General features: G+C 40.8%; 1 protein-coding gene across 2 annotated transcripts in view; it reads right to left on the reverse strand.

The window, feature by feature from the left end:
- Nucleotides 1-3522: 3522 nt before the first annotated feature.
- Nucleotides 3523-17022, reverse strand: part of KIF26A (kinesin family member 26A) — a 103188-nt gene continuing 89688 nt past the window's right edge. Inside the window, exons 8-16 of one of the 2 annotated variants that reach the window (XM_069858971.1) lie at nt 16395-16657; nt 15962-16145; nt 15504-15663; nt 13593-13755; nt 9667-13033; nt 5537-5727; nt 5060-5080; nt 4520-4670; nt 3523-3997 (exon numbers count right to left, since the gene is read on the reverse strand). In XM_069858971.1, coding sequence (XP_069715072.1) covers nt 3822-3997; nt 4520-4670; nt 5060-5080; nt 5537-5727; nt 9667-13033; nt 13593-13755; nt 15504-15663; nt 15962-16145; nt 16395-16657 — 4676 coding nt within the window. In that variant the 3' untranslated portion in view covers nt 3523-3821. The remainder of the gene's footprint in view (nt 3998-4519; nt 4671-5059; nt 5081-5536; nt 5728-9666; nt 13034-13592; nt 13756-15503; nt 15664-15961; nt 16146-16394; nt 16658-17022) is intronic. The other variant, XM_069858972.1, reaches the window with a different exon arrangement.

Below are 17022 nucleotides of genomic sequence, written 5' to 3' on the forward strand. Positions count from 1 at the left end.
GAATGCAAGGTTGTCCTCACTTTCCTGAGTCGCTGGTCCTGCTTTCTCATTTTCATCTCTTCCTGAAACGTGCCTGACCTTGTCACTGAGGTGGTGGAGATCTCTACTCACCCTGCCCCTCACACACAGGCAAACTCATCTTTGGCCTCCTGGTTAATGAAACCTGGTGAGAGGTGGGGTTTGAGGAAAAGGGAATTCATGGCCCACTTCCTCAACTATAATCTTTAGGCTTTGGTTAGAGTCACCATTGCATTGGTTTAAGAAAAACAGCTGCTGTCAATTCGTTTTATCCTGCTGCCAGGAAATAAGCATGATGTGAGCTGCTTGGTAGACCAAGGGCCATCAAGGGATCTAGAAAGGTTTGCTCCAGCAAGGAAGAGGTGTGGGATTTCATGGGAAGATCCGCAAACAAGGGAGAAAAAATTCTAGCACGATTAAGTTCTGCCAAAAGTAACTCAGGCAGTTCTCAGCACCAGTGGGTTTCCAAGGTTTTATTTGATACCATAGTAAAACCAACAAGATCACTTCTTCAAGTGTGCAATTTAATAGCTCTATTAAATCATTAAATCTCAATAGAAAAATAATGAAATAAAGCATTCAGCTTCATTTTTAAAATTATCATTTATAACTTTATATAATCAAGCCTTTGTCAAACCAAGCTTGAATCATAAACTAAGAATGTTTGGTTTTGGTTTTTTTTTACTGGACAGAACTGCAAAAGTAACCAAACGAATATTACAGGCTCCGAGGTCTTTAAAGGTGAAAGATAATTTACTATCCACAACTAATAACAAAGAACAGAATTTGCATAGGGAAACTTCTGCTATTTCATCTATCAGTGCCTCACCTTATTTTGCATCTCAGGCTCGTTTTGTGTCACCAAGCCAGAGGCTAAATGCATTTAATATTCATGCTATTGCCATGTTGATATGGAACTAAGCAGCCCTGAAACGTCTCTTTTGGTACTTCATGACAAACATAGCCATAATTAGAAACAAAGGAGAAAGTAGCAAAGAATGCAGGCCTGATCAGCAAACACCATATAGTAGAATATTTAAACAAATTGTCACACTTATAAAATTCGAGGTGGATGACTAGTGGCTTGATTTTTATTTGAGAGGATTATAATATTGCCAGAGTAGGGGAGAAACAGTGAAGACCTCTGAGGAGCGGATGAAGTGCCTGGCAAATAAAAGAAGCAAAAACTCTTTTGTTCATTTAAGACAAGGTTACAGGCTACTGTGAGGCCAGTCCTGCAGTGTCCAGGGCTCAGAGACTGAAACAGGTCAACCCACCTTGCAGTAGCACCATTAAGATGTGCATCGCTAGAGGACAGTCTAATGGTACCAGTGCAAAACCTAACACCCTAGTCCAGAGTCCCCATGAACATATTCTCCTTTGGCCCTCTTGCTTGGAGGTTTTCCCCTTTGCTAAGAAATGCTCATCCCTCAGAATGCTGATGTCTGTTTTATTTTCATTGTATTTATTCAACTGATCTTTGCTCAAAAAAAAAAATCAAACACAGTGTATTGAATCACCATGTGGTTTTGATTCCATCTTTGGAAAAACTGTGACTTTCTGCATAGACACAGAAAGTAAATATAGCAGGAATTTACAACCTAATAAATATACCCAGTATTCAAGAATATCAGCAAGGGGATCCTCCAGAAATTCTAGAGGTGACATTCCCCTGCATACAATCCAAGCCAGTGCCAAATGTCAGTAAGCAAATACATTGCACCCTTCCCCTGAGATCAGTCCCAGAGAGATAGATAAGAGCAAGGCATCCTTTGTAACCTGTGCGAAGTCACAAAGATATTTAAGCATCAAACTCTTACTCTCCCACTTCTCCTGCCACGGAACAAGAAGGAAAGCATTTACTCTCCTCTCACAGGCCTCTTGTGAGGGTAACAGAACTTGGTGCTTGGATATCATGCTGTTAGGACTATGTAACAAGAGATAAAGAAGGAGGGGTAAATTTCACACATTAGAGGCAGGTTAGCCAAACAGCTGGAAAACACTCAAGACGGTGTCACGAGAAGCATAGGCTTATATTAAATCTGCTGGGAGTTACTCCAGTCAGCATCAGTGGGATACAAGGACCAGGCATAGCTAATGTCTAATCAGACTGCAAATGTAGCACTGTCAGAGAGAAATTAATGCAGTCATTCTCCATGACGGACCTATGAGGCACAGGGCTTGATTCCAGTTCCTAAAGTTCTCTTGTGCTTTTAGAGCCGTTTTTATAATTGCTTTGTCTCATCAGGGAAAACAAGTATGTGAGCCACAGGTTTTTGTTCTGTAAACTATGAAGTGCTACGAGAAGATAAGTATTATCATTGCTATTTAATTTGCCCTTCGGCGTTTTGTCTCTCTTTACAGATTGGTTTATGATGACTAATGCCAAAACTCCAGTTCACAATTATATCTCTTGGGCAAAGAGATAATATAATATGACATTTAATACACTGTACCATGGGCCATCCTCTCTTCTGAACATTAGAATCACATACATAGCAAGAAGCAATCATAACAATAGATGTATCTTTTTATTCACAGATAAAAACTGAAGCAAGCTGTTATAATACATATTTGTACAAAGGATTTGAAAAAACCATAAAAAGGAAGATGATTAGAAAATATGATTCATTATGAAATGTGGTATTACATACACTATTAAACCTTTCCAAAAGTATTTGTTTGGCAACATTTTATCAATAGTTTCCACAATTAAGTGGCCTCCTTCAAAAAAGCACAAATCTCATGCAGCATGTATAAACTTGATCCTGAGTGTTTGCCTTCCTTAGAAAAACTGTAAAAAGATATACTATTTGTCTTAAAAGTTTAAAATGCAAATGCTATATTTATAGTCAAAACTATATAAAAATATGGACCTAACTTAACATTTACAAAAACTTTTTGTTCCTTTTTTTTGTTTGTTTGTTTTATGGTTTTGGTAATAAATGTAATTCTCAATTCCTGCAGTCAGAGAGGAAAAAAGAAAACCAAAACACAGTGCCCTTTGTAGAATTCCTCACATTAAGTTTACAACTCCAAAAAGACCAGGTCTGTGATAAGTGAGGTTAGTAACCAATGAAGTAGGCAAGCAGTTAATATATATCTATATAGGCATATATAAAATGGAAAACAAACATTTATTTTGATCTGAAAAAGTAATAATACAAAACCTGAAGGTAAAACAATCATCTCAAAATGCCATAATAACCTTTTCAATAGATAAATGTTCATAAAAATATCTTGAACCCTAACCAAGAAAACAATTATAATACAAATTTAATTCTGCTACATAAAACAGCTTTTCTATGAAACAAGAAGGCAAGTTCAGGTATGAAAACATAATTTACTTATTGCTTTTGCTACAATGTCGTTTGTTTTTTACATAGTTATAAATACACTATACAGTATAAAATATTTTGTAGGAATACATTTTGTGGTCTGCTTAGGTTTGCTGGCTTTATTTGTAGCACCCAATACAAAAATGAAAATCAAATTAACTTTAAAGGCACTTCCATTGTATGTTTTTTGTTTGATATTAACATCTTTGTTTGTAGTAAATTTCTTCGTTTCCTCTGGTAGAAGCAACACTTGATCCCACTTTTATCTTTGTACAGTTCAGGTCGTGTTGAGGCACCAAATGATTTATGAACATTCCCATCCCTCAGCTGTTTCTTTCCCACACAACATTCATTCTTGCTTTTAGTCTTCATCTTTCCTCTTTCACTTCCCAGCTACTCAATCTCTTTACTTCTTCATGTCGGACGGTCCAGCTTCACTTCCTTCAGTCCTTTGAAATCTTCTCTTCAAACCTCCACTTCTCTTACTCCATCTTGTGCATCTGTTATTCCAATATCAAAGCACGTCACTATCATGATATGTGACTTGCACAGATTAACACACTGCTCCAGTTCCTCTGTCACTTGTTCCAGTGCCTCCAGGTATTCCTGTGACTCCTTATCGAGATCAGGATCCACTTCAACTGTCAGGCAAAAAAATAGTGAGTGAGGGAAACAGTTCATAGCAAAACATTACTCTTTTGCAAGGGAGCCAATAACGTAGGGTGCAGTTTTATTTTTCTTGAACTAAGAAATCTTTTTCACTTTGTTCAGCAAATGCAAAACTCTGCCCTGAGGCTCCAGTTCAGCACAGCACTCAGTCTCAACTCCCGTTTCTCAGCTATAACATGGATAGGAAAACAATTTCTTTTATACTTTGAAAAAAAGGATAATAAAAGGTTATATCAATATTAATATTAACAAGCATCACAGTAAGTCTCTGCATCATTTTGGCATTCTCTTCTGGTTGATTTGGAGACAGGTTTTGTTCATTTCCAATACAGGATATGTTCAGTGGTGAGTAGTATCACAGAAACATAAATGGAATCATGGAGAATTTTAGGGCTGTATTCAGCAAACTATCTTAGCAAGTGCTAAGTGGGGCTGCTCACATGCTGAAAATTTGTTACATGTTGAGTATACTACTGTTTTTGCAAAATACTTACAGTCTTCTTTCCACTTATTTGGATCTATCATCAATCTGCACTTTGTCTCTTCCAACTCTTCCTTCAAAAATTCATGCTTTGCCTTTACTTCTCTGATTCGCTGCTGGCGTCTTTCTAGTATCTTCAGCTTGGTATGGAAATACATTAGACCCTTTTAAGAGACAGAAAGACCATTTCATTTATTTCCCTGTTAGGAACTGAACTCCAACAATTCGGCACAAATTGCTCCCAGCTCATTACTTGTAAGAGTTAGCAGGTGGTTTGTTTTCTTTAGTTGTGGGGTTGGTGGGTTTTTGTGTTTGGGGTGAGGGGCATTTGAAGTTTACATTAATGAATTCTAATCTAGGGGAATAGCACACTACATTACTCAAGCATCTCTGGAGTAAAAAAAAAATCTCTAACACATTCTGAAATTACTACCATTTGTAGACAATTTTTTTTTCCAGCAGTGCAAATGATAAACACAGACTTATAATACTGTAAGAGTTATATTTAATCCTAAAACACATGAATTCTTATTTTCTTAAAAGCATTTCCTACCTTCTCAACATCCTGGAAAGGCTATTATGAAAGAAATGGGAAAAAGGCATCAGAAGAACATAGAATTCTGGTCTCCAAAATAGAATTAGCTGAAGTGTTTTCCAGTTACGTGTATATTAAACCAAGTGCATCCCTGATTTAATAGAATCCTGACATTTACATAAAGAGTTAATGACCCTATAGTTGAGGGAAGCTGTAAGGTTTCATCAGCAAGACTAAGATTATAAAGTCTTCTCATAAAGTATTCATTGGTAACTTCCATTTACACCATCAGTCATGTTAGACACAATTAATTTTAGACAGTAATCATTTTCATTTTCTGTGTTAAGGGTACCCCAACATATGAATTGTAAAATTAATAATTACAGCGCTTTAATTGCAATCAATTTCCTGAACACCATTCCAGCATTCAAGCAAGGATTCTGCCTGTATACTGTAATTTAAGTTGTCTACAGTTGTTGTAAAATATGTGCTGACCTCAGTTTCCTCTTGTCTGTGTCGCTGTAATCGTTCCACATCATCAATCTCATAAACTTTAATTTCAAATGGCTCTTTTAAAGTGCCTGGCAAAGGCGGTAGATCAACCCATTGGCCAGTGACGCTTGGTTTTCTTCCTAGAGTGGCAGCATCTGGCAGTGGAGCAGGAATCAGTCTACGACGCTGGAGACCTAAAATACAAAATAAGCATTCTTCAGACTCTAAGCAACTAACAGACCCCAGAACATACCACACTGAATTAAAGAAATATCTAGTTTCTCAAGATGCTTAGGAAAGATGCTTTTATTGATCTTTTCCTTTCAGTAAAATACCCATCCAGCCTGGCCTTGAACACTTCCAGAGAGGGGGCATCCATAATTTCCCCAGGCAACCTGTGCCAGTGCCTCACCACGCTCATCATGAAGAAATTATTCCTAATGTCTAATCTAAATCTGCCCTTTTCCAATTTAAAGTCATTCCCCTTCGTTCTATCACTACATGCCCTTGTAAAAAGACTCTCCCCAGCTTTCTCTTCAGGAACTGGAAGGCCACTCAAAGGTCTCCCCAGACTCTTCTCTCCTCCAAGCTGAACAATCCAAATTCTCTCAGCCTATCCTTGTAGCAGAGGTGCTCCAGCTCTTTGATCATCATCTTAGTCCTCCTCTGGACCCATTCCAACAGTTCCATATCCTTCTAACGTTGAGGATTCCAGGCTGGACACAATACTCTAGGTGGGGTCTCATGAGAGCAGATCCCTCTCACTGCATTACCTCTTTGCAAAGAGCAAACTGTTTCCTCCAGAGCTTGAATGTGCTAAATACTTGCAGTTCTTAATGACTTTGTGGGAATAGGAGGAATTCAGCAATGACCATGCTGCAACCTGAGCCACCTCTAATGTTGAAGCCTGTCAACATCCATTTGCACCAGCTCTTAGAAGTTCAGAGCATGACAAACCTCACCAAATGCTCTACAGGTGGGGTCCCAGATTTACAAACAAACAGCATACTACCGCCTCAACATATTCGCTAGGGTTAAAGTTTCAAGAGGCAGAAATGGACACACATCCTTCAAAAATTCTGGTACTTCTGTATACAAGACTTAGCAGTTGGGTGTCCAGAATTTTTTATAATGATAAATTTCTCTTCATTCTCTAAGAGACTGACCTTTACACAAAATGTGTCACAGATCAGTACACGCATACAGATGGTCAGGCAATGTTAACAAGGCTGCAGTCCAAACCCTAGGTAAATAGGAGGGCCAAAGACCACCAGAAACAAGCTGAAATGTCACATGGCAGCAGTCAGTATAGCAGCTTTTGGGTGACTAGTAGCAATAAATTTAGTGGCTAACTTCCTCCTCACATGGAAAACCAACACAGAGGTAAAAGTCTTATTTCTTCTAGCCTTCTTACAAAAGGTAGCACATCAAACAGACTAGACAGTGCTGCTCAGAGGCTAGTGCTGTCAAAATAACTTGTGGGCTGAGACCTCTACAATAGAGTTAAGTGCAAGTTGACGCTGCCAGGTAAACTCTGTCACAAACTTCAACACGAAATGGAGACAAAATCCCAGCAGATACCCCCAAGAGCAACACACCTCCATAAATATCTCAAGAGTTACCTGCTTTACATATTCCTAAGAAAAAAATCTCTAATTAGAAGTTAGCAATGATGCAATTAAGAAGTAACAAGAATAATGTGGATGGGAATATTTTGAAAAGGCGAAGATTTGATTCTTCTTCTACATCAATTGCTCATCATTGTCACAACCCCCATTCATTTAGTCTGAATCACCACTATAATCCTGCCTGTTGAAATCACCTGCTGTAACTCTGATCCTGTAGCCACTTTGGCTAGAGCAGGATCACTCTGAAGAGGACACCGAACAGATGCAGTCAAGCACATATACTAAGCAAAAAAACTTCATGTCCTTCCCCTGTACCAGTTGAGGTCAATATCATTTCTCCAAGGATGAAGGAGGAGGTTTCTAGTAACATATACAGGAATAGGGTCTGGAAGACTGGGTCCAGAGACTACATGACTCCAACACAGTCTGGAGCAACATAAACTACTCCAAGAATCACTTAACACTTTACAAAGATCACAATATAATTTAAACCAATAACGGGTCTGCACCAAACATTTTATGTAAGAAATATTTCATAAACTTCCTCACTTCATGTATAAAATATGTTATTGTCTCAAAGTCTACAGCACTCCAAAAAAAGTAATACATATTTTACCGATATAGAGCAATTTCAATTGTAAAAATAAATCGTTCATCATTTTTAAAGACTTCATAAGCATTTCCTGGGGCAAAACCAAGTACAAATCTATCAGCGGGTAATGCCTTCTCGATGTGTGCCACTTATACAGCTGTTAATATTGATTTGTAGGAAATGTTTAAAAGGTTGATATGCTATGGAAAGTGAACTGCAGCAAATCTTGCAGTAAGTTTCCAAAATTATTTATAACCTGCTGAAACAACTCAGTTGCTTTGACCAGAAAGCACCATGAATTCTATGTCAGTTTAACTCATTTGGTTTTATTGCCAGAATGGAGTATCATGGATGTCTAAAGGTATTGTAGTAATTACCATTTTCTAACCAGAAGCTCAGATTCAACACTGATGTTAGTTCCTACTATATTTCCGTTAGTCTGTTTGCTTAGGTTGCTGAATGAGGCTGCTGGTCATTAGCTATATGATTTCCACTAATTCTTCATGGTACTACAGGATTTGAACGTAGATCAGTAATAATGACTCCTGTAACAGCAGTTATATGAGCCTAATTTTGAAGCTAGATACAACCAGCAGCAGTTACATGAGCATCACATGTAAAAGCAATAAGGAAAAGCACTGGAGAGCAGGAAAGGGAACATGACTCTTATACGCCCACCTTTCCATGGCGTGGTCGGGGAGGAGCGGCTAAGAGAGCTCGGGTTGTTTAGCCTGGAGAAGAGGAGGCTGAGGGGTGACCTCATTGCTCTCTACATCTACCTGAAAGGAGGTTGTAGAGAGGAGGGTGCTGGCCTCTTCTTCCAAGTGACAGGGGACAGGACAAGAGGGAATGGCCTCAAGCTCCACCAGGGGAGGTTTAGGCTGGACATTAGGAAAAAATTCTTTACAGAAAGGGTCATTGGGCACTGGAACAGGCTGCCCAGGGAGGTGGTTGAATCCCCTTCCCTGGAGGTGTTTAAGGCACGGGTGGACGAGGTGCTGAGGGATATGGTTTAGTGTTTGATAGGAACGGTTGGACTCGATGATCCGGTGGGTCTCTTTCAACCTGGTTATTCTGTGATTCTGTGATTTCTGTCTTAATACGTGAATCAGAGCCACTTCTGAGCAATTCCCCAAGTCATTTTCCTATTGTTTATAGTATCCACAGGTACAGTCTAAAATTTCTTTCTAAAAAGACTGTTACAGTGCAACACAATAATTTTACAATTAGCTTGTAGCATTAACGTAAGAGTTGCTGCATATTACGTATGCACCCTATTGTTCTTCACCTAAGCCTTATGTTTGGGTAATCTAACACACATTCAACACAGTCCTCTTTAATTCACAAATGCTCTTCTCCCCTCCAGCCTGTTCCCTTGTTTCCAATCTATAGACCCAGCCTATCTCACTGAAATTCTCTTGCAAACACCTGGCAGCAAAGCTCCTCCTCTCCTCACTGCCCTTCTCTCACTGGTCTTCCCCTATGCTCATAAAATCTCATCAGCACCCACCCAACATTCTCGCTTGTTCCAATCCACACGTAACACCCTCCTATTTGGGCTGCACCAGTGCCACACTTGCTGCAAAGCCTACTAAGAAAGGAATATTCCCCTGTCTGCCGACAGCACTCTGCTGCCTCTCCTCCCTCGCAGGGAGGCTGCCGGCACCCCGGGGCACCCACCACCTCTCCTGCCCTCTCCACCGCAGCACCTGTGTCACACCTGCAGCTTTGAAGTAAAATGAATGACAAGTAGCTGCTCCCCCAGCGATACACGTGTACACGCAAGTGGATGCAAGCGGTCCACCCCTGGGCTCCGAGTTTCACCCAAACGTCCTCTCCTTCACATCATGCAAACCCCACATTCCTCAGAGACCAGCAGTGGATGCCTGGTTGCTTTCCCCTGTGTTGCTTACCTGTCGATCGCTTCTTGGGGGACTTGAGGCTCCTCATCCTGCCCGGTGATGACATCCCACTTTCGCTCATGGAGTCGTGTGCCGAGGAGGCGCTGCCAGTGGCCTCGCTGTCCCGAATCATGCTCTCATAGCCACTGCTGCCCCCGCTGTGGTAGAACAGAGCTGTCCTCCCCATGGCAGGTGGCAGCTCCCCACTTAGGACACTGCTGTTGTCACTGCCGTGCCCACTGCTGTACCGCTGAGGCCGCCGGGGGGCTGTTATCTTGCTGTATGGAGACGGCAGCACTGGAATTTGCGATTTCTCATCACTGAGGTTAATGCCGCTGTCGTTGCCACTATCAGAGTCAGTGGAGCCTCGGAAGTGACCCGCTTTGGCAGAGCTGCCCGACACCAGCTCATTCACACGGCTGTTGGCCGCCCTCATGGCTTGCTTGGTCCCCATGATAGTCCCTCGGCCAGGTTTGCCATTGATAGGCTGCACGGAGCGGGGTGCCACCTTCCCACCAGGGGCCATGCCAGAGCCCTTCCCCGAGGGCTGTGCCAGCGACTTCACAGAGGAGCTGAGAGACTTTGATCCACTGGCAGAGAGGCCTCTGTTTTTATTCCCACTCACCTGCACCTTCTGGTTAGCTGCAGGTTTCGCCTGGCTGTTTTTACCAGGTGCAGGGGTGGTGAAGGGCGGTGGTAAACCCACGCTGGAGGCAACAGTGGGGACCCCCAGCCTGGGGACAGAGCGCCCTGCCCGGCTGTTGCTCCCGTTCTCCCTTGCCAGGCTTGCTTTGGATCCGACCGATGTCAGGCTGTCGCATCGCTCCAGGGACATGTGGCTCCCATAACGGTGCACAACTTCGCTCTTTGACGTCTTTGCCTTTAAACTGGACGTCATCTTGGGCAAAGAGTGGTCACCTTTCAGGTTCATTTTGCTGCTGGTACTTTCACTGAAGTAAGACCCAGCTTTCAATCGCAAATCTGGTTCATCTTCAGCCTTTGGCATGGAAGCTCTGGCTAAGTCCAGGCTGGAGGCTTTACCCCCACCACTACCCAGACCAACAGGTTTCTGCTCCAGGCTTGATTTGCGTACAGGAGGTGTTGGAGGTGTTGGCCCACTTGGCCTAGGCAACATGGTTGACTTCTGTGGTGCACTCTTCTTTCCCAGTGAAGATTTCAAGCTGCCAGTGGTCAAGGGAGCATCCAAATTCCCTTGGGTCATGGCTTCTGACGAAGTACTGGTAGTGTGCGACACTGGCATGACTCCCAATGTGGTGGCTCCTCTCTTGAGCTGTGGCATCTTCATCGCAACTTCTGACTTTTTTGCAGCTCCACTAGAGGATTTGCAGGCCACTTCGCAACCATCCACAACCCTCTGTGAGCAGGCAAGCATAGTCGGTGACTTCGTTGGCCTGGATGATGTGCCAAAATACTGGGCAGCTTTTCCTGGCTGCTTCTCAGTACCAAGCACATGAGATTTTGGAGACAGCAGTGAGTCTGTAGGTTTTGCTTCCAACTGATAATCGGTGCGCAACAGCCAGGGATCTTCAAATATACAATGTGGATTCTGCAGCTCTTTATAGCTGAGGACAGTATTATTGTGGATTGGAGACGAGGTAGTTTTTGTTTTCCTAGGAAGACTAGAATGTATTGTTTCTATCAAAGTCGTATCGCGAGAATTACTAAATTTTATGTTTATGGGCTGATCAGTGACACAAAAAGCACTTTTTATCTGAGATGCTTTGGTAGTTTCAGAGGTTTGAGGGCTTTTGCTGATGCCTGAAGACAGCTTACTGGAACTCAAGCTCTCATTCTCCAGCTCAGAGAAGCAAAATCCACTATCATTCAGAGTGCTTTTCAGAGGGACAGATAAATGGGATGAATCCAAGTCGAAGGGTTCCTCAGACTTATTACAGCTGTAGGATGACTGTGCGATAAAACCATCGCTACTCTGGGCTCCATCACTTTCGATTGTACAGATGCTGACTTCACTAAGCCATGAACTGATGGAGGAACGTCTGCTGCCAGTAAAGGGATCCTTAGCAAAGGGCACAACAATATCAATATTTACACCAGTAGAAGTCTCCTGTGAGGTATAAGCATCAAACTCATCATTTATGCTGCTGATAATACTGACCGGCCTCGAACCAGATGCAAGGGCCTGAAGGGAGCAGTCACTGTTAAAGCTAATGATACTGGAAGGTCTTCCATTATCCATAATCCCACTAATGGATAGTTCTTCCACCACAGTGAAAACAAGCTCATCCTCTCCATTTAACTCAACAGGCTTTTGCAAAGTCACTGTGGTCGTTAGTATATCCCGATCAAAACATTTCCCTCTGAATGCTGACCTGAAGCTGTGTACTTCTATCGCCCCTGATGGATTCTGGGACTTGTTACCAACCAGTTGTGTGCTTCCTAGGGGGTGCTGCTCAGGTTTGCTTCCTATCTGTTTGCTCATTCCCACAGGAGGAGTCCGGACTGCATTGCTATTGTCCAGCTCCAAATTCTCAGGATTCAGTACATGCTCTTTCTGCTGCGGAGGTGGAGGTGCTGGGCCTGGCAAGGTTCTCTTCATGTACAAGGACTTTTCCTTAACAACACATTCAGCTGTGGCCTTATTCTGCTCTGGATTCCTTGAAGGGCTACACCTTGAGGACTGCAGGGAATCAGTGATTGTCTCTCCCTCCAGTATCAAGTCTATTATTTTGTTGTCGGCTCTGCTCTGCGGTTTGGAAAGCTCGGTTTTCAAGTGAAGTGTGTCCTTTTCATTACAATTGCTATTGCTAACCCTTGCTGTAACAGCCTGGAAAGGAAGGTTATGTCCTTTTTTGGGAGATGCAGTTTCTTGTGGAACTGGTTTCTTGAACCCTCCAGAAGGAGAAGATATTTTTTCCTTCGTCAGCTTAGACTGTGCATTTTCTGTACCTCCAGGGACTGGACTACAATTGGACACAACAGACATTTCTCCACAAGCAAATCTGATGGGTTCCTCACTACCATCAATGCACTCCAACCTTTCTTGTAGTTCAGCAAAAGTGTTGCATTTAAAATGGTCCTTGTCAGAACTCCTACTAAGAGCAGAATTGTCTTTACTTCTCTTCTTGTTTAGGGATGGGATTATAGGAACAAACTCTGGAGGACCTTCATTATCTGTCAATTCCCTGTCAGACAAAGCTGCACCGTTGGGACCAACATAGATGACAGTATCACAAGACTGTTCACTGCTGGAGGAATAATCAGGATCACTAGATATACTCAGAACAGGAAGGTCAGGGTCAAGGGCAACAGTTCGTGGGTGGAACGGTCGTAAATGGGGTGGTCTTCGAACATGCCCTTCTTCACATGAACTCTCTCCTCCAGATGAGCTCGATGCATACTGCAAATGATCAGTAAGGGAAAGCTTATTAATATTAATTGACATATAAGCATACATATATACATGCACATGTAATTGAAAGGTCAGGTTTGCCAAATACTCTGTGCTTAGTCTATACTATCACAACTACATCTAGTCGAAAAATGTTAGACCGTGAATTAAAATTACAAGGTCATGCTACATAGATTTTACTGTATTAGGATTAATATAACAAGTACACCTTTTCAGATCATTTCAATTACATATTATGCATTGACTTTCTCCTCAACAGTTTTCTGCTCCTTCCTTATTGGTTTGCGATTATTAAATATAGGAGCTTATAAAATAGTTCCACATATAAACAAAGGAAGAATACTTGTTTGGAACAAAAAGAAGGGAATTTCAGGATTAAGGATGGGGAGTGGGATAATGGCTCAGTGCCAAGTAATTTGCCAGCCCTCTCCTGAGCTTTTATGAATTTTGTATTACTTCTTCCCACCGAGAAATCCCATGTTCCCCCACCAAAAGGTTAGGAAAACTCATTTTCAAATAATTAATTTCTGCTTGTTTGTGAACTAACCTTGGATTTCTTCTTTCTCATTCGGTGGATTCGTGATGCAAGTTGAATGGTGGTGAGAGTTTCTGCATAATTGGCTGGGGAGTCAGAAATATGCGCAATCATAGTAGTTCTACAGTTGATATTCCCAAGTGATTCCCTCAACAGCATTGTCAACTTGTTGTCCCTGTGTAACAAATGAGAATACTAGGATAGCTTAAAGAAATCACAATCTTTTTTTGGCAGATTTTTACACCGCAGGCTGTGCTTTCACTCTCATAGGATATATGCAGGTGTGGTACACGTAGATAAGAAATATGCCCCTATTATTTGACCACACTTAAAATGTGTCTAAATGTTCACATACAAAGATAAAAATATTTTAATTATTTAACTGCCTGTATATTTGTAGTTTACTAAGTCATTTTATTTGTTACTAAAAAAATTGTAAAATTATTGAAAACTCCTTTAGTTATCTAAGATTTAGCTCATATTACCCGAAGAGCTCATGAATCCTGTATTTTTAGTGGAGCAGGCTCAGTACCTGGATAGCTAAATTCTGTAAGATCTACGCAAACAGTTTTGATAATAAGAAAAGAAATAAGGCAACAGAAATGGTAAGAAATCTCTAAACAAATATATCAATGTTAGGTATCAGAAATATATTATCAGCGCCATCCCAACTAATCCTAGTTTCCATTCTGCCTGCTGTGCTCTGCTTTGATGTAGCAAATAGCAAGCAGAATTTCTCTCTGAAGACTTTCCTGGTGAAGCAAGTCACCCAGCCATGGACAGCAAAACTGACAAGAGGGTAACATTTTGTCCTCCACTAGCCCCCAAGACATCTCTCCCCAGGATACCATGGAGGCTGCTTCTTACTGCCCACAATGAGCTCACTAAACCATGGTAGGGAACAAAATTGAGTATCTGCCCTTCCCTTTTCTAACCCATCCACCCTCTACTCCATCCACAAGCGTAGCAACTAGCCTGAGGAAATCATTGTTTTGACTAATATAGAAAGAACACCTGTTTCAGTTGCAGCACTAGATAAATATGTGAAATGACATGATTGATAACAACGGTACAAAGTTACAACACATGAAGACAAGCAGCAATTAAATTTAAGGACTGAAGGCCAAGTTCTGGTAAGGGTGTTTACAATGCGGCTGTTGTCTTCAAGGCGGGCTCCCCACAGGTGTGTTTCACATAACATTATTGTCAAGTAGGCTCCGCAAAGGAACACAACTAAATGTTCACTTCTGCTAAACAAATGTGCAACACGGTGGTCTTCGGTTTTTTAATTGAAAAGATGTATCATTAAAAAAGGCATGCAAAAATAACAACCTTTGGTGACTATACTTGATAAACTCAAAAGTGTTGTCTGAAATTTCAGTAAAAGTTTTCAATTAGGAAATAAGAGAGAGAGAGAAAATCCTATGAAGTTTTCATAAAATGGTTTCCTGGGTTTGAAATTCAGGGCAATCTCTGCCAGCTGGACATTAATGAACAAAGTGGAGACAGAAGGAAAGAAAAAAAGTTGGGCCATTTTCCATACTTCTTTTCAGCAACCAAACCCTCCCCAGCATTTCACCTAACTTAAGTATATACCAATATGCTTATAGTTTTTGGCCACATAATTAAGCATGTCATGCTATTATGTGAAATTTAAAAAGTTGTGTGTATGTATATATACATATAGGCAGGTAGATGAATTGAACGGTTGGACACAATGATCCGGTGGGTCTCTTCCAACCTGGTTATTCTATGATTCTATAAGTATCTGTAATATGGAAGTGACCTTAAAAGAAGACAGATTGTTCTCTCACAGAACTTCCTTTAAATTCATCTTGGGTAAAGACAAAATTGTTGATGCAACTCATTCCTACGGTAACATCCACCACAAATTTAAGATAACGCAGACAATAATTCACTTACTTATAGGGCACATGCTTAGCACCATTAATTAAGGCCAAAACTACATTGCCCAGGGCAGAGAGAGACAGACACAGAGAGCCTCCTCCATCTCGGCTCTTGCTCAGCACTTTTTCACAGCTCCCTAGATCAATGAGATGCAAACGACTGCGTCCTCCAGACACTGAAATGAAAAGGGGAAAAACAGTTGTACATCACATTCTTCATGGACTCAAGCCAAACTTGGTATTCAGAATGCATTCAAATGAGGAAAATAATGAATACAGCATGGGACGATGACCAAATTAAATATTAATAGTAAAGAAACCAGATATTAGCCACAGCTACTAAAGTTAAAGGTGACTTGACTGGCTTGAAGATTCACTTCATTTTTTTCTTTTTAAGTTTATTGCAAGTTACTGTTTAAACTAACCCAAAATCATGTCATTTAAAAATAAACAATATGGTAAGAAGATTCATACTTCCTCCTTTGCCACTCTTCTCCATGCGATACTGGTATATATGAAGAGTAAAGAGCATATGTGAATTCCTCCTATCTTCTTCCTCACATTCAGGTTTGCTGGTACTTCTGGCAGCAATTGCAGCATCAAGGAAAAAGGCAGCTTTCTCTGCTGTCGGAGCCCTTAGCTCACTTTGGTTTTGAAGCTTGAATATAAATAAGAAAATGATTAATTAGCACAGGGGCATTTTTATTTTTCTCTGTTTCTGAACTGGCCAGATCTCCAGGGCACTAAAAGAAACAAATATGTACACCATGGGAGAAGGCCTTATAAATTAAAAGCAATAAATATTTTTTACCATCTTAAAAGTTGTCATAATTGTTATCAGATAAAAGGAAATAAAAAGCATAAGAAAGTCAGACTCAGAAAACATACATTTTGATATCCACTGTACCTGGGTTCCGCATATTGGATCTTCTCTCAGATAAACCCCAGGAGACTGGCCATCCTGAAGGCTGCCAGTGGCTACTTCAGCTAACAAATCCTTAAGGTTTTCATCTTTGCCACTGATTTCCACAGCAGATACTCTAATAGAGAAACGAGTCCCAGTTTTTTCTTTACGTTCATTGATTAATTTGAAAAGCCAAGAAATTGCACAGGGGATGATACCAAGGCTTTGTGTGGAGTTATCTTTCCCAATCATGGTAAAAGTTTTTCCTAGGATGAAAAGACAAACATGAACTTAATTCACCTTTCTTGTACAAGACACAGTCTCTTTATATCACCACTGTGCATTACATGCAATGCCATGCGCTGCACGATAATGGGAAAGAACAGATGCAAAAACTGAAAGTATTTAATTATTAATCCATTACTATTTATTCAATTAGTTTTGCAATTTGTGTGACTCATTCTGACACCAAATTAACATTAAAAATTCCTCTGATCTTTTGATTTTCATCACAATGCACCTATATAAACTTGCTCTTGAATTAACTAATCTGATGTTACGTTTTACCTTTTCAAATTAAAACTTACAATCCCAGTGTAGAAATAAAACATGATAAGTTTGCAAAGCTAAT

Source organism: Phaenicophaeus curvirostris, chromosome 5 (genome assembly GCF_032191515.1).
Source record: "Phaenicophaeus curvirostris isolate KB17595 chromosome 5, BPBGC_Pcur_1.0, whole genome shotgun sequence".
NCBI classification, from domain to species: domain Eukaryota; kingdom Metazoa; phylum Chordata; class Aves; order Cuculiformes; family Cuculidae; genus Phaenicophaeus; species Phaenicophaeus curvirostris.